This window comes from Amblyomma maculatum, chromosome 11 (assembly GCF_055883805.1).
Source record: "Amblyomma maculatum isolate TAMU_Amacu chromosome 11, ASM5588380v1, whole genome shotgun sequence".
In the NCBI taxonomy this organism is placed as follows: domain Eukaryota; kingdom Metazoa; phylum Arthropoda; class Arachnida; order Ixodida; family Ixodidae; genus Amblyomma; species Amblyomma maculatum.
In genome coordinates, this window is record NC_139354.1 from 10,325,812 (window position 1) to 10,350,390 (window position 24,579).

Sequence of the window (24,579 nt, forward strand, 5' to 3'; positions counted from 1 at the left end):
AAGACAGCTATTTTCATTACGAGATAGTCTGATAAGGCCTTTTTAGGTCGAAAATCCATCGTCTTAACCGAGAATTGAAAGAAAGGAGCACGCTTAAGCTCCGCTTAGGAGTAGACGCTAAAGCGTGCGAAGTCTGTGCCTCCCTTTTAATCCTCGCACCTCGGAATCCCGCCTTAACTTCAATCGTCTGGCTGCCTGATAGAGAGAATTATTCACCACCTTCTCGTCATCCGTCTTACAGTCTCCCTGTCACCGAGCACCACAATTACAAGAAGACACATCCTCAAACGAAGTACACACATTATTACAACCATCAGGTACAATCTCAGACGACGATGCCGCACTGGTATCAGCCACAGGGTCCATCATACATGTTCAAATTCAGCGGCACACACATACTATTACTGGTCTCTGTCACTCTGGTTACATTCACTATTCACCAATCACTACTCGCTAATCAATCAGTCAATTATTCAGACTATCAACCAACCCAATCAATCAGATAACGTAACATATATAATATACACGCCTTACAAGGCGTCGATCATTTCTCCGCATGCTTCTCAACTGGTCCTTGCGGAGGCGCCATCTGTGTTAGCAAAGACGTATCAGGTATTCAGTTCCGGTGGCCGTCACATGCCTACCGCCGGCGCTGCACAAATATTTGCGCCGGTAGCTATAGTGCCTATTTTTCTATTGGCCTTGAAAGCCGCCTCTCAAACCGGGGTACAGAGACTGCTTTTCGGGGTAACAACTGTAGGCAGCTGCACGCTACACGTAAAACGTGTCGATGAAAATACTCACATGATTTATCCTTAAATTTATGGCACAACCGTTCTTTGTCCAGTGTTCAGGGTGCTGTCACGCTCTCACGCTTCCCATTTTGGTTTTACGTATTAGTCAAGTTGGAGGCTAGCTTGTGCTAGAAGTTTGAACCAACGACATATGCGACCCCAGTTTATTCCACTCATTGGTTTAGGTGTCCTTAGAGATGTAAGACAGACACTGCGCCTTCCTTTCTCCGAAAACCCTAACCAACTAAAGATTTTTCACAGACAGGCATTTAACACTTCGCCATGCTCAAAGCCAGTCTCTCAACGACAAACTTTTGCGAGAAAGAGACGATGTAAAAGCGCTATTGTAAGGTGAAGTTTAGGCGTCCTCCTAACCTTTTGTTTACACCATTTCATAACGTTTTAAAATATTTTCAAAAAAGATATACAACCGCCACAATTTTTGCTTCTGCCAAAGATGTCATCTTCACGGATGAATCGGCGTTTGACATCACCCACATATACGGCAGGGCTTGTTGATCCATTTAACTTCTTATCTGTGCGTACTCGCTTTCTCATCGTCTTTTCTCTAAGCATCTCTAGGAATGTTTGGAGGAAGGACAACTCTTGCCGTGCTACCAATGCCATGAATTGCCAACATCAGCGCTTTTGACGGCCATGTTGTGAATCTCGACCAGTTTTGTGCCTTGAGAGTGCCGCCCAAAGGGTCCGGGGGCGCCAGCACCACGTTTGTGGCCCTTTATGACATGTTTGTGGGTGTCTCTGAGTTGGACGTAGCTCAGTCACGTACATGCTACACTCCAGTTGGAGAAGAGACGATTGCCCGTTTTCATCAGCGGAAGCACCGCCGTCGAAACTGTCAAACTAGCACAAGTGCATCCCAAGTAAATGCAATATCCGAGCGGATATGCCTAGTGTTTTTGACCTGCAACATCAGATGCCGCCACCATACCACTGTACGCGACCCTAGCGGCCCCATTTCTCTCTCTCATTTCCTTTTTCCTACCTAGCGATGTTTCATGAATCCCCAATCGCCCATAAACCCTGCTAACAAGTGAGTGAGGAAGAGAAGAAATGAAAGAGTGAATCATATCAGTTTTGTTACTTTACCGAGAGAAGGTGTTATAACTCTTGGGAATAGTGCCCTAGAAAAAATGATTACGCTCAGCGACACGCTTAAAACGAGACAAGAGGCGGCCTTCTAGTAACGAAGGCTGTGATTCTCAATTATGTCTTGGGTTATCGTTCTTAAATAAATTACTTATACATGGCGTACACGGGGAGGACCAATGACTGGAGCTGTGAAAAGAGTGATTTCAGCAATGGCTGAGCCGAGGCTAAATGCCGGAGTGGTTTCAGCTGTTTTCATGCACTTGCACTTGCAACATCGTCATGGTAACGAGGTTAATCGTTTTTTTTTTTTTTTTCGCATCCGCCTGTCGAATAGCCTCTTGCAGCGAACAGCCCTGGGTTTTCAGGGTGACAGTGTCAGTGCAGGGAGGGTGTAGCAACGCCTGGCGCTCATTCAACCATGCAATGTGGTCGAGCGGATTCGAGCGAGGTAACAAGCCTAGAGCGGAGGGGATGAGGAAACACAGGAACCCAAGTGTTATTCTCTAGGCATGGGTTTCATCGTGTTGATTGCTGTAGTTTAAACGCCATGCTTGCTAGCATACGTCACAGAAGTTCGTGCATAATTTTTCATCCATTTGTAAAGAGCACATATAAGGCTCACGTTCCGGGAAAAATAGGTATACACATGCTTTCTGGAAGAACCGCCATGGTAAGCAAGTAATGTTGGGAGTTGAAATGGCTCTTCTGGTAACCACATAATTAAACAGATGTTTTCCTCTCAAAAGTCGGCAGCGCAAGAACCAGACTAAGAAAGAGACACACTAAAACAAGAGGCTGGCGACAGGAAGATCCGCTTGTTATGCTTATAAGAGTTGAAATATGGTTTTGTATTTAATCTACATTATATTAGAACCAAATCGGTTGCAATAATAATATTTGATGTGCACCGTATTTTTCGGCTATCCGTTACTTGCGCTGTCAGAAATTATGAAAGCAGTCGGCTTCATGAAGACGTTATTTTGATGCGTCGAAATAAAGAGAAGAGGAGGAGAGAGGCGGGGGGGGGGGGGGGGGGGGGGCATCAGAAGCCAGGCCAGAGAGGTAGGACGCCGCGCTTCCCGTGTAGCTCCCGCCGACAGAAGCGGAAGTTTCAACAAGACGTTTTTTTTTTTTTTTTTTTTTTTGTTTAGGCATGGTTTCGTCTTGACACTCACGTATTACGGTCACAGTCACCATTGTGCTGACATGGCGGTCTTAAAGCGACCGGTGTTTACAAGTCGACGAACCTTCACATAAAGCCAAGAGCCTTCCAGTCAGAAGCGGAGTGTCTGAGGTTTAGCAGAAATGACTCGAAGAGCAAACTGGTGTGTTTAATCGAGAACCTTTAATGCTCAGCGCGTCCCTAAATTCCATTGTTTGTTTATTCTCTTTTTAATATATTTAGCGCGTACTTAACAAGTTTAATGCGTCAGAAACCATTCGCAAGGATACACACAAAAGAGGTTTCTATCTAAGCCGCGTAGTGATGCTCTCCTACCACCTCTACAGTTCCTACGACACAGAATTTAGTGTACGAGAGTTTCGATCGCTTTGAACAAATCTGGAGCGATCAAGAAGTGGAACGAGGCCCATCACATGTGGCCTAGATGATATCCTTTCGGGCTGCATATAAACGGCAGCATATTTGTCAAACCCATCTAGACGGCAAGGACACTTAACGTTTCCGTCTGTAAATCAATTCGGTTTCTCTTGTAACTGTTTCTCGCATTAATGGAGGTGAACGAATTGAACCCTAAAAGTCAAACCCTTACTCGATGTTTTTCAGCAGGACCTCAAAAACAGACTGAACTCAAATAGCACCGAAATTTCAGTCACACATTCTGTTCTAGGTGCAGGTTGAAAATGCGATTTTTCATCGCTAACTGTCCAATAAAATGTACGGACAGTGTTCGAACATTTTAATGGGCATACCAGCCGGCAATACGCGTACTGATAGGTGCCTGATATTCTTTCTCACAGAGATGGAGAAACATGCATAAAACAGATAAGGCAATTTGCAAAGCGGCATGGGAGTAAGAGTGCAATATAATGCAGAGAAAATGCAAAACCGAAGAGATCGTATACGAACAAGCAGTACTATGCAAAGAGTCCTGCACGAGAGAGTGTAACATACCAGTGTACAGTAATGAATGTAGCCAAATTTGCTTCTAAACCCGGTAAAAAACTAAAGAGAAGCCTGGATGACAACGATGAATAACGAGCGATCTGTCAGTTTCACCTACGCAGCCTGGCACACAGGAAGCATAGGCAAACTTATTGTTCTGAAGCTTGCGTGTGGAAATCTCTACTCATATTTAAAAAAAAAAACTAGTGATACATTTCCTGCACTCAATACCTCACGTGTATATTAGCCGTTAGGCCTGAAGTGTATGAGCCAAATCACCTGAAATCAGGAGAGCTACAAATAATAAAAGCACATCATCTAGCCAACGCCAATAGCCAAGTAGATGAAACAACTCACATAGATTTTGTCTTGTCATTCTGCTCCATACCACGTTAGTCGAAGTGGCCACACTATACCATTTCCCGATGATAAATAGAGAATACCGTGGCTACATGGCTGTGATAGGGGTTAGCTGGCGCAGCGACGGTACGATTTTGTAGCAAGAGTGTGGTTTCCTATAGCATATTGTCTTGAATATACTAATGCTTTTTCTACAACGCTATGATCAACAGAGCCAATAACTGCGGCAGTGAAAGTCGAGACATGCAATAAAGTCTGTCAAGCAACATTTTTTTATAACTGCGTTTTTTTTTTTTTGGCACGGATTATTTTTGGTATAAATCGTCCTTTGAATATGGGCCGACGTAAGAGAAAGAAGCTTGTAAATGGAGAACACTTGACTTCATCAGCATCATTCAGGGTTCCGCAAGTGTTCACTCTAGATTTAAGGTTACTTCTACTATCTAAAAATGACATTAGGAATGACACACACTCCTTCGTCGAAGCACGATTATTGCGACAATGATAGTTCACCGTTATAAAAATCCGCGGGGCCAGTTACGTTATCAATGGTTGCTTAAGAGCTGCATTTGAATTCTTTGTAAGTAGAACGCGAAGATAAGTATAATTTACAGGTATGCTGGTCTCAAATAAGAGGATACCATTAGTGCTCCCAGGTGTTGTATAGTGCATTATAAGAAAACGTTCAAGTAAATTGAACTTTTTTTCAGTTTCACGATTTCATACAACCTCAGCTGGAGTTACCAACCGGAAAAAAACTTGTGGCGCAGCTCAGTCCAAACCATGCTCCTGAGGCTGAAATCATAGACTCAGGCTAAAAACGAAGCGAGAGTCATGCAAGTAAATAGCGCGTACAAGCATGGAAAAGGCAAAGATAATCTGCTACTCAAATCAGCAATAGACTGTACCGACGTACACGCTGTATAACTTAGACAAACTTCGGTGCAGTGAGCAATTGTCAGTTTGGTTTAAAAACACTTCAGCTGAGCGAATGCAGCCTCTTGAAGAACGTTTTTCCGTGGCAGAGCTACCGACACTAGATATTTGCCGTAACATTGCTAGTCGTGCACGATTTTAGTTAACTGCATCACAGTTAAGCTCAATCTGGATTCCAGCTTCTACCAGCAACTCAGGTGGCCGCTTATGGCAATTTTCCGCAAACTGGCTACTTTAACACCTTGCTTGATAAAAAAAAAACATTTGTCTAGCTAGACTTCCGCCTAATTCAAGTACTTCTTTTGACAAATTAACTAGACACAATTTTAGTATTGGGACCTGCAAAGCAAGCAAACAGAGACAACCCATTATTTACAAGCTTTGCTGTCGTGATAGACAACCCACGCACGTCGTTTCAGCCACCTGAGATGGTGTGCGCTGACGTTGCATTGCAATCGTCTAGGGAGCGTGAATAAGCGCATGGACTCACTTTATAAAGGAGCTTTTGTAAGCTCCGCAGTCAAGAATAATACAATTCACCATCTGATTAACACGGTAATGTCTAAAGTACTTCCTCTACGAGGACCCCGCATGCTGACCCCGGTGATGACGCCAAGCGGTTGTGATGAATGGCTGCAAATACCCTAATATTTGTACAGCCACAGAAAAACGTGCTCAGTGCTTCTTTCGGGCCTTGGTGAGGCATAGGCCCAATATCATGATGCAGCCTTCATTTCCTTCTTCGCAGGTGCATGAATCTGTCCCCTCCGCCCTTTGCTCATATGTGTTTATGCCGAGCGATGTGCATAAAAGAGATCGTCCCTCCCGACAGCGGTGCGTTTGGCAAAGAGTGTTCGAGTTTGCGGCATGCAGCGGCATCGTACAAGGACACTTGTGATGGATGCCATTTTCCACAACTGGCGCCACAACGTACATTGAACATTTTGCCACTGCCTTTTTTTTTTTCGCTTTGCTCCCTAAGCGCGTCACCTGTGCTAACTCGACAAAAACAGTGCAGTACGGCGAAATGAAGCAAGACTTCTTTAATGGCAACCTTAAAACACAAAATCGACCTACAGGTGCTAAAAAAACACTGTATTACCTTCGGTATAACGTTTCAGCTGAGTTGTTGGTTACATTGGCTGAAATTATTCTGCCAAGAAAAATGTACTCGATAAGGCTTGGGCACGTTCATAAGACATTTAGCGGTTTATTACTTTGTCTCTGCCGTAAGCGTGGCTTGAAGGCCGAGCAAGACGGTCAAGCATTATTTCTTTTTGTATGCTGTCTCTTGTGTCGATTTAAAACGCTGTTATTTATTGTTCAGAATTAGAACAATGTATTTACAACAACAGTTCTGTTCTATTTCAGTGCAAATTGAGCGCTAGGTTGCTCTTAATTAATTGAATTCTGTCTCCTTTCAGTATTTTCCAATAGCAGCCCACCCTTCAGCCATCTAGAAGACTTTCATCTCATTTTAGTCATTCTTAAAAAGTGCGTCTAATGAGAGGTGTTTATACTCGTGCCTTAAATGATATCTGTTTTATACTCGTAAATCTAGGTGACTGAGAAGTTTTGACAAGGAATTGGAATGTTGTATTTGTTGAACATACCTTCCATTCGAGATAACAGCTGCAAAGGGTTAACGCTTCTATATCTTTCATTCACCCAGAGCTAGCTAGACACACTTGACACAGCTCTTCACGGCCATTATAAAACTGCTCTTCGTCTTCTCATAACCACTTCCACCGATAGGCTTTACGCCAGTGGGCTTTTTCATCCTTTTCGCAGTCTCCTTCCAATTCACCGCGGCCGATAGGTAGCTCGCCTCTCCGGCACAGTTCATAAACGCTGGCTTCTTACCCAGGCTAATATTTCACCCATCCAGTCAGTCCCTCTGCCAACTCCTTCCTCGCCAGAGGCTACTTACCTCCGTATACTTCCTCTTCCAGCTAGTATGTCGCCGGTCCTGCATGCTGGCCGCCGACATGCTGCCGCCTGTCATCATAGTCCGTCCTTCAATACCCATGGAGCCGCTTACACGGATGCCTCTTATGTGGCTCCTCGCAGATTCGGAAGCTAGGTACTCTTTCATCCTCGTATATCTGCCCCTGTCACTCACACTTGGCCCCTTTCTCTACACTCCGGATATTATCTCGCTTGAGGTCCTCTTCATCATTCATACCATTCAGAGTTTCCATTCTCTCCCACCTGGGCCTCAGTATATTATATACACTGACTCCCAGGCGGCTATCCATGCCATTCAATCTAAAGCTCTCACACCTCATCTGTGCACGGAGCTCGAGGCCGCACTTGTTGCGTTGCAGCCCTGCCCCGTCTCCTTCCGATGGATCCCTGGAAACTCGGGGATTGACAGCAATGAGCTAGCGAACCAGCTTGCCCGTGAAACTCGTAGCCGGGCCCGGCCAAGGTCCTTGGAGGGCGGGTCGAGTCTGTCTCTTCGCGCCACCATCAGCGAATATTACAATGCTGCTCGCTTAGACCGCAAGCTCTATCCCGACCATCATCCTAATCTCTCCGTTCGGGAGGCTCATGTCCTTCAGCAGATACAGCTGAATAAACTCATAAACCCTGCACAGTTATGTATGTACAAATTCCGTCGTGATCCACCATGCCCAACTGCCATTCCCCGTATGCCAACCTTTCCCACTGCCTATTTTCATGCCAGATTGCATTGCAATCGGGTTTCTTTCCCACCACCTCGAATACTATCTGGACCTGGGTGGACTGGCTTGATGCTGAGGGTGAGCAAGAACAGCGCCTTGTCGTCCAGCAGGCCATCGATGTATTAGGCGCCCAAGTGTTGGAATTTAATAAAGTCTTCTATTACTACTATCCTGAAATAAAGAAATTTCTATTCACTACATTTATAATGGCACAATAAAGAGACCCCTCGAGTAAGTACGCTGCCGGTATATATTCCAGATGTTGCACTCATCAGAAGCCGCAATATATTCGACTCGACTGGTTGCTTGATCGTTTTTCCTTCATAGATCCCTGCCTCGCTTGTGATGTCATAACCAACAGGCAGTACGCATTGTCACTGTAACCAGTTCATCATTTTCTGACCAATGACAAGCTGGTAAAATCATGGCTAGAATGTGGCCCCATGTATTCAGTTTGTTTCCCTCTGCAAAGCAGAGCTGTTCCGGTATAATCTGCCCCGTTCGGTTGTTAATGACGCCCGCCTCCTCTTTCTCCCGCCACTTCCACGTATGCGTGGGCGCGTGTTTTTATCAAGGGACGCGATCATCCGTACAATAGAGCGACGCTTGCCCGCCCAACGGCTCATGCTGCGCATACGCCGTCGTAACGAGGTAACCGACAGACAAAGCCACCGCATAGCAAGAGCGCTGTTGCGCGAAGCGCAGGTGGTGCTGTGGCGGCCCGAGCTGTGCCGTACCATGGAAATCCTCCTTTTTTTTCCGTTGCTTCACTGAATACGCATCTCCCATGGCCTGCATCAAGCCCTCAACGCATCTCCGCAATTTTTATCGTGGCTTCTTGATATCCATCACAAGGTTGGCCCTTGCTTCAATGTTGTCATCGTGTTACGCTGCGCCGTCCATCACGAGTTACACAGTGACCCCGTGCAAACGTAAGTATGGCCGATTCAAGCCCTCTCCGCCGGACTTGGCAATCCTTTCTATTGACGGAAAGCTGTATGATCGCGGACCTCAATTTACACGGAATCTTTGTTTAGCTCATTAATCTCTCGCCGGTGGGGAGAACAAACAGTCTGCGACAGACCAGGATTTGGCGGAACTTTTTTAGGATTTGCTACAGCACATTACGAGCTTACAGGGCAATTCTGTTCGACTTAGTGACTTTTTAGTCTGGAATATTGTCACGTAGTGGTGACAAGGCCGTAGACACCAAAAGAAGACACGGGCTTGATGTTACTGAAGTTAACTCTTTATTGGGCTGACTTGCGCCGGTAAGAGAACTAAGCAACTCGGCGGCGGTGATAGCAACAAACGTGATCGTCGAACAGAGAATGCCCGTCACACTCGTCAACGCTCAATTTAAACGCTGCTCAGAACAATCTAGATAACGTCGCAAACTGCTACTAGTACAACCTGTAACATTGTAGAAACATTCGCAAGTGATCGGAATCTTCGCGACAGACCTCGGCGCATCGTTCGCGACAAAGAAAATAATAACGCGTCGTATCGCGACGAACATGAACAAACACGGGATACAGAATTGACACGCGTGCCAGAACCACAGTGATAAGGCCGCATACCGGCGGCTGTTAAAAAAAAAAAAACAACCAATACAGTTTTGAAGGTTTCGCGGCAATATCAACGGAGGAATAATGCACTGAAAAGTGTCGCCCTTATCAATCACTGCATTGTAGCACGTCCTTCCAGTTTCTTGTGAATTACGGGCACAGTGTTTGCACGCCAACGTGCAGAAACAGGTTGTCCTTATTACACCTTCCCCACTATGTATGGCGACACTAGCAGCGATGAATCTCGTGATGTAACTGGCTTATAGTGATTCCCTTGTGTTTACGTGGCCCGCCTACAAACGCTAATTGTTTTAAAGATGATTTTAAGGCTTCATAAAGACATTCACACTTTATTTTTAAAACAATTAGGCGATTCCTTGATCTCTATAATCGAGCCGTTACCTTTAAACAGTATGACAGATAAGCTAATGACCTCTTACAACTCTAATTTTGGAATCACCGCTACAACTATCAGGTTTACATTCCCTGTGCGCATTTCGATCGGTTCCTGAGCAAAACGTTGTATGTTCAGCCATAGGCATGGCAGCTGCAAATTTAAAGGCGTGGTTTACTCAGGCCATCGGTAAATGGTACGGAAGAATTAATGTAGTCAAGATTACCCAGAAGCTCTGCACTGTTCCATAATTAATATTTGTCACCTCAGACCCACCGTTTGATTGGCGCGCGTAAATTAAGTATGAACAATCGCTGCCGGTATCGCGTTAGAGAGAACAGGCCGCGGAACCGTGGTTACCGGGGATTCATATAACTCCTTTACTAGCGTTGCTGAGCTATCGCAACATCCATCATTTGTTTCTTTACTATTATACACCGCTAACGAGGTCCCGTTCATCATGCAAACAAAATAGTGAGCTGCATCAAGAAATAAAAGAAACTCCAGAGGAGAAATAACCTCATTTGTTGACACGAATTCTCTCAACCTCTCTCGAACTGGTGCGTATTACTACCTCACCCCTACTGTGCAAGATTCTCTCTATCCGCTTTCACTCCCACCTTCCTCCCTTCCCTTACCGCGCGATTCAGGTGTCCACAGAAGCAAGTGTGACAGATACTGCGCTTTTCCCTTCTTGTGAACCAATTATTATTATTATTACTATCTTACCCCTGCTGTACAGCTTCCCCAGCGGTTCTAATCCAGAATGTGCAAGCAAGGAGCCAGATGGACCGAGGAATGGCCCTCCTCTCCTTCAACGTAAACGTGAAAGGACCTCTCGAAGATCCGAAGCTCAGAATCCTCATCAACGACGAGGTGTTGAGGCTTCAGCAACCGTACGTATATACGAAGCGTGGCACCATTTATTTTTATCATTTTCTTTTTTCTTCCCTGCTGTTAGTCGTCCCCATATCTCATTTTTCAAGTGGCAGCGCCCTGAAACCCACTTCAGAGCAAGCGGAACACCCATCAATTGTTCAGGAATCATAAGGCGTTTCCTAAGTGACTTGAATCTAGTCGAAACGCTTTATTGTTTCAAACTGCCGAAGGAAGCCTGTGAGCGTTTCATTCGATCAATTTAAATGGCTGTTCAGTAAATATTGCAGAGAGAACGTTCTCGCTGGTTGAAAGCAGTATACTGCTGCTACTTGCACCGATCTCTGAAGGAAAGAGGTGGAAAGTGAAAGTGGGAGTGAGAGTGAGAGTGGGAAGGCACGTACTCATCTCTTGATTATCACATAAACGCCACCACTGGAAGGGAGAAGCGGAGGCGGGAAAGTGGGGGGGGGGGGGGGGGGGGGGGCGAGATGGGACGCGATCAGCAGCAGCTTCGTGGCCACCCGTCCTCCAGCAGCGCTGCTCCTCCGTTCTCTCCCTTACGTGTCACTCTGTTCTATCCCGCACGCGCCACATACTTGCGTCCTCTTCTTCCTCGCTTCTCCCTCGTGCGGAGTTGCAGACACCTCTTTCTCCCTTTCCACTTTCTCTCCCACCTTCCTTCCTTCCCTTACGGCGCGGTTGTGGCGTCCACAGAAAACAAGTGAGACAGTTACCGCGCCTTTCCCTTCCTATAAATTAATCAGTTTTTTTTTTTTTTTTCAGTGGGGCGCTATAGCACCTTAGAACATATTCCATACAAACTTGTTCCTCTTCCGGGAGTGACAGATACTTGACCTTTTCTTTCCTGTAAACTATTTAACTGCCTCTAATTAAGTTTAGATGGAAGCGAAACGAAGATGCATCCGCGTGCCGCACGATGTCAGTGCACGTTAAAGATTCCCAGGTGGTCGAAATTACTACGGAGCCCTCCACTTCTGCCCCTCTTTCAGTCTTCACGCTCTCGCTCCCATCTTCCTCCCTTTCTTTACGGCGCGGGTAAGGTGTCCCCACAGCAGGTTTGACAGCGCCTTTCCTTCTCTGTGAACCAATTAATATTGTTATTGGCTCTAATGAATTATCTAATTAAGCCACATAAACCATTTTGTCCCTTGAACATCTTTTCATGACGCTCTATCATATTACGGTGAACGGAACGAAAAAAACAGCGCTGACAGACAGGACGAGAGGGAAGGGAAAACAGACACATGATCTGCTTGAATTTTCTCTTTACATCCCTAACATGTCATAAGCATTACCGTGTATCCTATGGTACCAATCTTTTTCCGGTATACCAACGAATCCGGCACCTGAGCATAGCTGGCCTTTCAGCAACCAATCCTGCCTTACACGTCACTTGGACGCAGTGACCTCATCATCCCTCACTTCTGGACTTCATAAAATCAGCCAACCTCAAAATCAGCCAAGTTCCTCTTTTACAGAGCTGAGAAAGTCATGCCCACGCGAAACCTACACTAGAGAAATGCTAAAGCTGGTGCCCACGTTGCATCACGTTTGCTGCCATTATCATTATCAACTGCGCCCTCATTTGCTAATGCCATCATTGTCATCATACTAATTGCAACGTCTTTGTCATCACTACTATCATCCTGACGGCAGACAAGGAAAATTATGATTCACGTTTCGCGATCCCGGGTGCGGCGCCGTTAGTTAAAGCGCTCGGCTGAGGATCCAAGGGATCCAAGTTTCGATTCCCGCTGGAGACAGGGTTCATTTCCTTATTTAGCTCAACTACGACGCTCGCTGTGCAGCTGGTTACGAAAGACAATGGTGACGCCGCGAAACGCAGGAACGAGAGCCAAAGAGCTGCGCTCTAAAACAAAGGCATCGATGTTGATAGCACGCTAGGCACAGCCTAGAGCCAAGGTAGATCGAACCTGTTTGTACCTTCATGTCGCAACTTACCTTAAGCCCTTACACTCCTGCGGATGTCCCTGCGAGCATCGTCTGATGCAAGCGAAAGAATAGCATGTGAATAGGTGTAACCCTAACTTCAAGCATGGCTTTCGCGATAATGGTATCGGTCTATTTCTCTAAACTCTATCAGCGGTCGTCCAAAAATGGTAACCTGGAATTAGATAGGGTCATTTAGGTCAAATTTAAACCACTTGCCCAAATGATTTTGCGATTATAGCGTAACCACCCCGGGATAAATTATTTTGACTGTTTCTTATTTCCTTGCATGATTTATATTGTGTTTGGAGCTTTCTAAAGACACTTGTAAGGTGAAATCGACATTTTTCATTGATAACGTCGTACATTCATTACCACAAGAATACCAAAACGTTCTTGCCGAGCCCAATTTACACAGAGCATAAGCGTCCTCTCTCATTTCCTAGGCCTACATTTTCACGCCAGTATTGAGTTAGCGCTAATCAGCTCGTGGAGCGCAAATAACCGAGAACAAAATGCTCTGAAAGCATGCCTAAAAGTTCCAGAAGCATTTTTTTTTTTTCTGGTGCTGAGAATCACAAGTGTGGCCAAATGCGTTCAAGTTACTCTGCCTGTGACTGTGTGATTGTAAAAGCAAAGTAAAAAACAAATAGCCCACGTTATTAAATCTTCACTGCTCGTTTTCCTTTTTTTGCTTGTTTGTTTTCCAGTGAATACAGCCTGTGCGAACTGGTGCATGAGGGCAGCGTTGACCAGCCACCCGGCGCTTGTAATCTGGACCCCAAAGTGTACAACGTGGAGTTGCAAGTTACCGGATACGCCTCTTTCTACATAACCTCAATGGTGAGATCGCACTAACGAAAATATAAAAATATAATAAAGTAATATTTTACATACTGCGCATTAACTTCCTCATTATGCTTGATCAATATACTGAAGGACAAAAAAAAAACCTTGCCTAGTAGAATATTCATTCTAGAAAATATACTTCAGCGAATACGTAAACATTTTCTCCCTCTCCATATGGTGCAGAGCGCGAACAAACAACGTTTTCCTTCCCTTGCTGTCCGCTATAAGCACTATCATAGCACCAGTAGTTAGTCCTCTGTATTGTATTCCTTTCCTATGTATAATCAGTTTCAGCTAAGGTGCCGCTGGACCTCACTTGATCTCTAAGCAACTTTTTTTTTTTTTCTATCCCGTACTGTTGCCTCTTCGTGGCTGTTGTCTCGCACTGTCGCTTTAGCGTCTTTTTTGCCTACGGGAATAGCTGAGGTCATGATCTTATTCACTACTTCTAGCATGAAGACAAAGGCTCACATCCTTTGTTTCCTGCAGACCTCTGCTGCAGAGCCACGAAAAGCTGTTCGACAGTGGAGCCAGATAATTTTATTTCACCACATCGCATGGATGTCCTATGTAGGTGGCTCAACAGCTATAATCGGATAGTACAATTCAAGAAAAGAAACGATTTTTATTAAAACTCGCTAATCTATACTGACACTCGCCTTCCAGCCACACCATGCTCTGTGCGCGACCAAATGGAGTCTATGACGCGGCCACTTCTGCGTCTTTCGACGCAAAAATTGTCGCCTCGTTTTATTCTTAATTATCTAATTTTCTTTCACTTGCCGCTATGGGAGTGAACGTTTAATCGGTGAAAGGATATGATCAAGTAGCAGCAGTGGTGCCGGAAAGTTGATTTACTCAATGATATAACATTGGAGAAGTAAAACACATAGGATGCCACTCTAGCCAGGAAAATGTTATGCGCCGACAGCTGTGAGAGCGCCATGCAGAATATGTGCCCTGTGAAGTGCGAAAAAAAAAAACAATACCACTGAATTGCTTGAGGTGAGCAGAATGAGGAAAATAAAATGCATCCCACGCAGGCGCAACGCAACCACCAAACATAAAGGGAAAAACATTCCAAGGGGACTGTCACTGAAAATGGATTTTTCCCTTTTTCAAAAGCGCACCATATCGAAAAACCATTAGAACATTGGCCATTCTAATTCCTTACAATTTTATGGAGCTGCTGTTATTTTAGTCAGTAGCATTCTTAGGTTCTATGGGTAAATGATGAGCTCATAAGCAGGTAACACGTCTATTCGAGGTGTTAAAACGCGAAACCGTCTCAGTGGAGAGCAAGCGTATTCCTATAAGTTAGTGCAAGCAGTGTGAAGATAGGTTATACCACTCATGGCCAAATTGCAAAGAACTGCTGAGACAGCTTGTGCCGGTGTCTGAACTCTTATGCGATTACATGACCCAGTTTTACATTTTCCCTGATTCTTACCCTTAGCTGCGATGATGAGCTATACGCATGCAAACAACTCTCTGTGGCTCTGCACTGAAGGCCAGTCAAGAAAGGCAAGGTGACAGGCTTTGTCCCCATCTTTTAGACTGTGGGTTAACTGAGCACTACTGATCTCACTGCCTCTCTCCACCTCCCCATACGCGCGATCCCGCCCGCACTCGGAACAATACCTACCGCACGACGGAGACAAAGGTCTACCTCATTTCTTTTCCAGTCTAGCCTTCGGTGCAGAGCCAGAGGAAGCGGCCAGCTAGTATAGTGAAGGTCATATGGCATGGTGATGTGTTTTCACTGCCTTAACGTCTTTATCTACTGCGTCATATTTTTAGAGAAAATTTGCGCGAAAACTGTCCACTATCCCTCTCCCGGGGTAGATCTTCGCCACTGAATAGGCGAAAGTGTTGGCATCATAGACATTTTCCTACTTCGAACAGTATTCACTTGATATAACTAGTAATCGCAGAAGCCATTCTATATACTGCCACTAGAACACTGAAATTACCAACTGAAAGAGATTGAAACTCAGGTATAAATTATACTAACCATGAGGGGATCGTATGTTTTGAAGCGAGGAACATTTGCTGCCAGTCATAGGCTTTTCGCACTTTTAGGGATGAAAATCTACCTTAGGAGTGGGGTAATAAAACTTGCTTCTGATTTGGATGGCGCTAGAGTAGATGTTACTCCCTTTTTACTCTTATATAAGCTCATTTGTGTTTAAAATGTAGTACAGACTCATGTAAGTACCTCCGGAAAGACGTAAACATGCGGTATTACCATTTGGAACTCAGTGACATTTGCTTGAGTTTTCATTTTTACAGCGCGCAGTTTGATTCTCATCACGCGTTGTTTTTGCTATGCTTTTCCTGCATAATTTCGGCCCATAATTAAAACAAAAGGATGGCTAGAGCATAGGAAGACTGGCTGAAACACGCGTTGTACTCTTCATGCTGAAGTAGGCTACAAGCGGACCTTTGCGCCACAGTCGGCGTAACCGAAACGTGGTGTCGCCAGCAGCTAGGGCCGTCACATGCGCGAGACCACATGCTGAACCTTTGCAAGCGAGAGTTTTGGCTGACAGTAATTCTTACCTAGCTTTCATAGCCAAGTTATCTGACGTAGGACAACGTGTGGCTACGACGCAGCGCACAAATTCAAGCCACGTACCTGAAGCAGGTGGTTTGAAAAAGCGTTGCAGGTGTGCCAGAAACAGCATGCTTCTCTCTTTGAGCACTGTGCTACGGCGCTGTGACCAAAACCACTAACTTCAGAGCAGTGAATGTTTGCTAGATGGTTAATCGCACTTCGAACAGCGCAGCTCGGCTATGCTGCGCTGCCTGGCAAACATTCTGCGAAGCGTTGTGTTCACTGGCAACTGAACCAGCTGCTTTCGCACATGCCAACGAAACATAGGAGCCGCTTTCCTACTCGTGGATTTCATAAGCGTGTCCCTTAAATTGGACCCAGTTCGCGTCCTACATTCCCTAGAGAATTTAAAGGCAATTTTTTTTTATTTCCTGTACAATTTATTTTACCATTCCTTTATCATTCCAAACTGTAGCTTCTTTGTTTTTTTGCAGGCGACTGCAATTTCCCAGCTGTGCGTTTTGGCCATGATTTGTCTTGTCCTCTGCTCCTCTATTTCTCAATTTTGAATTTCCTTTGAGTATTCCAATAGCCCAGACCTTCTGGAGGGCTCAGCTGATCTGACCTCTTAGATGGCCAAATGTGTCAAGTTTATAGCCTAGAAGAGAATTCTCAATGTTCTAAAAGCAGCTCTCGCATTTTTCGCGAATATCATCTCCTTGTGTGTACTTAGATCTAATCTGTGTTGGCAGATTCTAATGCGGTCACATCTTGCCTGCGAAAACGGGCATTTCCTTTTAATTTTTCATATACCTTCTCTCTCCCAAATATGTATTTTCACGCCTCTGTGTACTTGCAGTCGTACCCTCGTTTCTCTTTCATGTTTCTAATTATAATATTTTCTGACCTCGACAACCATGTGAAAAATACGACAAAATATTCTATAGTTCTGACGTAACATTATAATTTTCTTAAGTACGTTTCTGCTGCAACTGCACCAAATTCCGATGTCACTGCAGACATTTTTGTCGTCCCAACAGGGTCACGGTCAACAGCGCACAGAGATTCTGTTGTGAATACAGAAGTTTTTCTCGCACTGATTAGTACGCACCGGCTATTTTTGGCGCTTAAATTGACTTTCTTTTCCTGGTCCTTGCCGGTGTATAGAATGCCGTAAGTTTATCACACCTTTTCTATTACCGCAAAATATCATTTCCGGCTTGTAGTTATCCAAAGAATCCTTCTCTGCTCATTCGTTTTTCTTAATTTCTCCTCAAATAATATTTTGCTCTGTGCTTCGCAGGCTTCAAATGAAGAGCGGTCTCACATCCACCTGTGCATCCCCTACAATAACTAGCTGCGTCTCTCGGCTACCGGCAACAAACAGCAGGCGCCTAGAAGGGGGGGGGGGGGGGGGTCTTTTTGCGCGCTGAGAAATACAGCCCCTGAAGTTATTTCTATCTTTGCGCTGAATAATTCAGACTATTAAAACATTATTTAGGCTACCCAATTTCGAAATTTTCACCACAATTTCGGAATTTCAGCGCAAAGAAGGGTCAGGTAACGCAACTGAAAACATCGAAAGAAATTATCCGCGACATCCTCTCTTCAATGTATACAGTGTCATGACTTGTAGCACTCACTTCTCTCGTTGTCTGTGAAAGATCAAATTATGCACAGTATTCATGAAAAGTTTAGATCCCAGAGGGTTCGTTTTTGATCTCTAGCATGTGGCTTATACTGCATCCCCAGCATGCCTAATCTTCTTAAAGTAAGAATATTTTTCGCTTTGTTGCCTCCAACGGGTAGGACTTCTAAAAAGTGCAAAAGGATCAAACTTCACGGCTTAAAAGCAAACCCCCTGGGTTCTAAACGTTTGACAAGTACTAAATGTTCAGGTTGTTTTACAAAACACTAGCAGCATAGGTCAACTATAAAAATAAACAAAAACTTCAAACAAAAATAATGGTTGCATAGAAAGGCCGTGAACACAGTGCAACGTCAATTTTTGCTCATATTTTGGTTTTGCTGGCAATTATAAAAATAACAGCAGAACTTAAATAAATGTTATCCCTTTAATTGTTACTATGCAGGATCTGTGATGTAGGCGTAGCATTAAAGGCCCAGTTCTGAAAGCAAATGTCGGCATCGACTTTCTTCTTGACGCTTTGTGTGACGTGACGAGGCCAAGTGATATGGCTGAGTTGGCCAGAACTTACGACTTTGTGCTATGTGTGAAACAAGGGGAGCACAAATCGATTCATTGGTGATTAAGCCGATAGCAAAATCTGCATTTACGAATGACAATCCGCCATGATTCATACCATGAAATGCGAAGCTTAACTGTCGTTGAGATTTTTCTCTGATCGCATGTTTACTATTTACCCTTTTGTTGCGACATATAGTTCGGACTGCTCTTAAAGGTGCATTTTATATTTCGCTTCTGCGTTTGCCTTCATTGATCCTTTGTCTTTGTTATCTACTATTAAATATTCATCTTGTTGCACTTGCGTGACTAATCCCGCAGCTTTTATATGATTTGGTTTGTTTTTTGCTCTTCTAATTGCACACAATTCCATTTATATGCCGTATTCATTCATACTATTTCATGTGACGCGCTCGCCTGGTATTCAGCGGGTAATGCACGTTACGCAAGTCGTGATGAAGCCACGAACTCTCACAGTGTGTCACGAATTATTCTTGTTGTGTCACCAGCAAAATTGTGCAGAACGCAAAACTGACCTGCATGAATAGACCTCGATAATTCTAGGCACACTTCCGCAATCACCGCCTTAGTGTAAGTAAACGCGATTGTGACCGAAACAAAGAGCGTGCTCCCACACTGAACATATGCTGTCTCAGCTTGAGTTGACAACGTGCCGAGTGACATATATGTGGCAAGGAAAAGAAAACACGGCTCGGAGTTTTTTTTTTTTTTTCTGAATAAGAAGTTAATTTTATTTTAATTTCACTTCTATTTTACGGTGGCAGTAACTCAGCTCACTTACCTTTTGCCATTTTCTCATACACACAGGAGAAGAAAATAAAGCTGCTTATAGAGGTGGTCGATAAAGGAAAAGTTGTGGGATGCTACTCCAGTGCCAAGTGATCCATCACCCTTTTCAAGAATGACGACGTCTCCCGCCTCGAGGTGCTGAACCTTACGGACACCTCGCACAAGGCCGTAGAAGTCTTAAAAGACAATGCATTTCTAATAGAAACAGCAAGATTGTTGCGGAACTAGCAAACCTGACTCCAGCAGTGTCCGTCCGTGCAACCAAACAAAAGACTTTTCAGGCAAATGTGTTATTAAGTATTCTCTAATTTTGTGTAACCTTGTCAAGGTACGTAGCAGTCGTAACATTGCTCATTAAGAAAAATCACTTTTACATAATGTCTCACCAATCTCATCATATAAAATAGCCCAACGCATTTCAACCTTATTCTGAACTCCGTATCTTCGATAAAAAGAAGACCTCCGACGCAAATACTTCCCGCTTCGGTCTCCAAAGCGTGTATAGCAAAAACAATTGCGACAAAGACATAATTTTGCACTGTTCAGGGAAATAAAAAGCGTGACCTCAATATTTGGGGTGGCTCAAGGGATAATTTTAGAAGAAAACTTGTGTGGATGGTGCCTTGTGGTGGCTCCTTTTTGATCACAAATCCTCTATTTCGCCATCGCTATATCATCCAATAAGGGAATTTTACCTGACTGCAGCGGAGATTTTGTGTGAGAGGCACATCAATGCCACAGCATTAAAAGAAAGGCATAAATCTGTCGCAAAGCTCGATTGAACGCAATCCGCGTAATCGTCAGGAGGCGAACCAAACAAACCAGCCCATAGGACCTCTTTCAGAACCATCTACCAAGCAGAGAACTTGCGACAAACAGACACGAAATTATCGATGTTCAATGTTTTGGGCCTGAAAGGATAAAGACTCGTTCAGGTTTATTGCACGCTTCAGAATATTATATATATAATAAATGCAAAATGAGGTCCAATGGCCAAACACAAGTAAAACAAAAGCAATGTTACTTAGAAGCAAAAAACAGAAATGCTACTTTGGAACAGCCAACACTATTTAAATCTACTTTTATTGCCCTTGTATCGAGCTTTACAACAAGAGGTGTTGCCCACCAAGATACGTTGTCCTGGAGTGTATACATAGTTACTATAGGGGCCACATTATCTAAGGTCATCGCTGTAGTTTACCGAAACCTCCAAATACTGCCACGAAATGTTATGTTACTAATATACAACACCCTCTTTTCTTCCAGGCTTAACCACTGTATTTTAGTATGGGTATCTACAACTCAGCAGAATATAGAAAATTCACACGTCCTATAGAAATGGTTTTTACGAATTATTGAAAATGTTCCATGCTATTTCCATACATATCACTTATTCCCGAAGTGTAATGTGTTGCGGAGTAATGAACTATATAATTACCGGCAATGTAAAGTATATAAGTAGGAAGTATATAATGGTTCTACGTACTGGAAGGAATTGGGAAAATTATAAAGAACTACTTCTGTTTACACAACACGATATACAGAGTCCTGAAAAGTGAGAACATTAAGGACTACATACGGGAAACAAATGCTGGAAAACATACTACCCAGAATATTACTGTTTTCAGCGCCACAATATAGACCTTAAGAAACTTTCCTTTAGAGCTCTGCGTAGCTTTTTCGAATCTAATTTCATACCAGTGTTTAATTAAGAGCCCTTGCTCGGGCTGAATGCAATCGCTTTTTCTGTTTCCCTTTTTTTTCTAACGCTTCTGTAATATGTGTCAACTTATTGTTTAAATCATATCTATAAACTTTTCAATGTTTTGCGTCATTATGATATTACTTGCCTTAATTTTTTTCTATAGTTGTCATAAAATCCGCGTTCTTATGGTGTCAAATGTAACTGCTGTGTATGCTCTGCAATTGTTTTTATATCTTTTTTACGTGTAAATATATCCTGTTGCAATGTTGTAATGTTGTATAGACGCCAAGTTGATGACTGTGCTCCTCAAATACCAAACCGGTGGCGTGAGGCTTTGTCAAACTGTCCTTGTGGCAGAACTTCTTCACGCCTCCTGTATCATATACGTAGTTCTTGGTGCAAATAAACATCAATTCAAATTAAATCTGTCTAGCAGGAGGTCTTGACACTAATTGAAATTAATTATGAAATGGCAGGAGCGGTAACATCATTTGTACCAATTGTTATCTAAAATATTATTGTTACAACAAAAATGACGCTAGAGGAAAAGGAGAAAAGAAACTATGCTGAAATAACACAATGGACCCCTTGCAAAAATTGTTAAGTAGGCTTTCCCACGCTGCTTCTTTCCCCAAACATGGCGTCACTGGCTGCCAGAAAAACGGCGATATAGACCTGAAATCGCATATTGCTTCTACACAGATGCATTTAGTGGTAATAGGGCAGTTATGCGAATATGTTCTGATGCATAAATCATATGAATTATGGCCATAATACAATGTTTCAATACATTGCAGTTCTACCATTAGTGGGGAATGCAGCATAGAGGTGAAGCCGACTTAACATTTATGAAAGGGGTCTATTGGAAACAACCTCGAACACAACAATAACAAGTAGTATCATTAGTGGTATAATTAACGAGTAATAGTGCACCTGTACATAGGTCTTTATTTTTTCACCCTTCTCTCTTTTGTTTTCTTTTGTAAATAATTTGCTGGGCACATGGATTGTCGCTACTGCCGGTCGACGCCCTACAAGAACATTTCTGGCTTTGGTGTGCCCGTACCAATTTGTAAATATTACAGTGAATAAAGTTAATTATTATAATCTTTACATATCTTTACAAATTTTTATCTGCTGTTCTTTTTTTTTTTCAACGTTGGTGAGTAGATTACTTTTACCATTAAACCTGTGTTCATTTCAGTTCGTTTACAAGCATGTTATGCACCACAAAAAAAAAAAAATTGCGACAATGTGGTGTCTCAATATGTTTTAGATGTGTCTTTGGAAGTTCTGTCGAAATCGCTCGATCAGTAGTGAACTGGAAATTATGCTTTTGGTGCAGGGCTTCCTAGAGGGCGCAAGAATCGCATGCTTGAATCAGCTTGAATGTGCTCAACTTACTTCAAAGGCATGCCCACTAATCCATCGTCATGATAAAATTTTCCGGAAAACAGAATAAGTGCTCAAGCGATTCCACTGCTCGACAGGTTGATGCTCGGGTGCCTTTTCGGATGAGCTGACGCTATTCATGACAACGGCCGATCTTGCGCGCTATGCTCCCCTCGAAACCAGCCCTGTCATTACATAGTCCCACTTCTCCTGAAGTCAGCTGTCTGTAGCCAAATGATCCTTAAGAAATTGCTAGGAAGGCAGGTTTACTATAAGAGCTGATTTAATACGATTATCGCCCAATACGCGTAAGCAATAGGCATAAGCAAAAATCTGATGCATGGGATAAGAGACAAGGTGGGTGATATCATTATTAATATCGACACGATAGTCAAAGCAGCCGAGTTCTATACAGACCTTTATGGTAGCCGAAGTCGTCAGGACAATAATGATCGAGGTTGGCAGTAGTGAACGACAGTCAGACGCTCCGCCAGTAATAAAGTACGAAGTTGAGAAAACTTTAGAAGCTACGAAAAGGTGGAAAACAGCTGGGGAGGTTCAGGTAGCTACAGATTTTTGGAGTACGAGAGGCATATCGTGCTAGAAAAACTCACCACCCTGTATACGCAATTCTTGGTGACATTGACGGTACCGGAGTCGTGGAAGAACGCTAAGTTTGTCTTAATTCATAAGGCGACGCTAAGGACTTGAAAAATTACAGATTGATCAGGTATACACTGTCCGTTACATACAAAGTATTTAGTACGGTAATCGCTAATCGAATCAGGGTAACCCTAGATTTCAATCAACCAAGGAATTGAGCAGATTATTTAGTTTCCTCTCACACTGGCCCCATTCGACCTTCAATCCCGGGCAGTTCCGGACTATTTGCTAACAGAATCTTGGCGTTAAATTTCTTTCGGACAGACCAGAAGTTCCGCCTACCGGAACATCTTCCAGAAAGTAGTGCAATGGCTGTGGGCATGTTGAGTTAGACTCCGTATGTATTCGTGCTCCCGCAGACGATAACGTGCGTTAAACATCGTGGTCTCTAAGCAGCTGTATGTTGTTTGAAATGTGCACATTCGCTGTGTTGTCTTGATTTTCATTACGCACAGACACATCCAGGGCCTCGAGCCCGAATTGTTGTCTCCCGTTGTACAGAGCTCTTCACCGGTTTCGCGATCTTTTCAGCGCGCAGGCTTAAAAGCGTCGCAAGAGAACAGCTGTGTGCTGAAGCAGGTAGCGCCTGTTCGAAATTCTTTTGCAAACGCTTTCGTCTGCTTTCGAGCGCGGTGGGTTGAGCCCTTGAAAGAACGTCCCGAGAAGCAACAGCAAGCAAACCCGGAAAGCTGACTTCTGTCAAACGCTTCGCGTTCAGGTATGTCGTGCTCCGTTCACGAAAAGCGTCGATTGATTCCCACCTCTTTTATTCATATTTAGTATTACGTGCACATCAGGAGATAAACGTGCGCCCGGCGGCAAAATAACTGCTCCGTGATGAATGATGGAATCGGCATAGTCTGCAAAAGCAGACGATGGCAGCGGCTTGCAAGGTCACGTGACTGTAACACTACTTCCTGTCAGATCGGAAGCCCAGACATGTCAGGCAGTACTCCGGGACTTGGAAATGGAATGTGCACAGCCTTTCCTTAACTGTGACAGGGCATCTCCTTATATAATAATCATCATCATCATCAGCCTGATTATACCCACTGCAGGGCGAAGGCCTCTCCCATATTTCTCCACTCAACCCGGTTCTGTGCTAGCTGCATCCACTTGGCCCCTGCGAACTTCTTAATCTCATCCGCCCACCTAACTTTCTGCCGCCCCCTGCTACGCTTTCCTTCCTTTGGAATCCAGTTTGTTACCCTCAGCGACCATCGGTTATCCTCTCTTCGCACTACATATCCTGCCCATGTCCATTTCTTCTTCTTAATTTCTACTATATAATAGCATGCATTTATTGCGATACTAATCCCCCTCAAACAGCTACTACATATATATTCAGGCGGCTAGCTAGCCCGCAGCCGTTGCATTTAGCGTTGATTCAAAGTAACATAGTGGGCAGTTGTTTTTTTCGCAGGCACTCCTGCAGTATACCCATTTGTGGTGACTGTCCACCAACCATGCACCTAGTGTAAATTATGTAACTACAAATACATTTACCAATATTTATATCTGTCTGTCAGACCTCCAACTCCCAACGGAAAGTTGAAGGAACGTCTCTTTA

At 43.9% G+C, this 24,579-nt stretch overlaps 1 protein-coding gene across 2 annotated transcripts; it reads left to right on the forward strand.

The window, feature by feature from the left end:
• Positions 1 to 8,641: 8,641 nt before the first annotated feature.
• LOC146172841 (uncharacterized) lies at positions 8,642 to 22,032 on the forward strand. Of its 2 annotated transcripts, none has more exons than XM_084583381.1 (4): positions 8,642 to 8,947; positions 10,720 to 10,873; positions 13,538 to 13,670; positions 17,537 to 17,611. In XM_084583381.1, exons 1-4 carry the CDS (start codon positions 8,803 to 8,805, stop codon positions 17,588 to 17,590), a joined length of 486 nt encoding a protein of 161 aa, XP_084439507.1. In that variant the 5' UTR covers positions 8,642 to 8,802; the 3' UTR covers positions 17,591 to 17,611. The 2 variants fall into 2 exon arrangements, with proteins under 2 accessions (XP_084439507.1, XP_084439506.1); XM_084583380.1 differs by lacking the exon at positions 17,537 to 17,611 and adding an exon at positions 19,268 to 22,032 and having other exon boundaries at positions 8,643 to 8,947.
• The last annotated feature ends 2,547 nt before the right edge of the window (positions 22,033 to 24,579 follow it).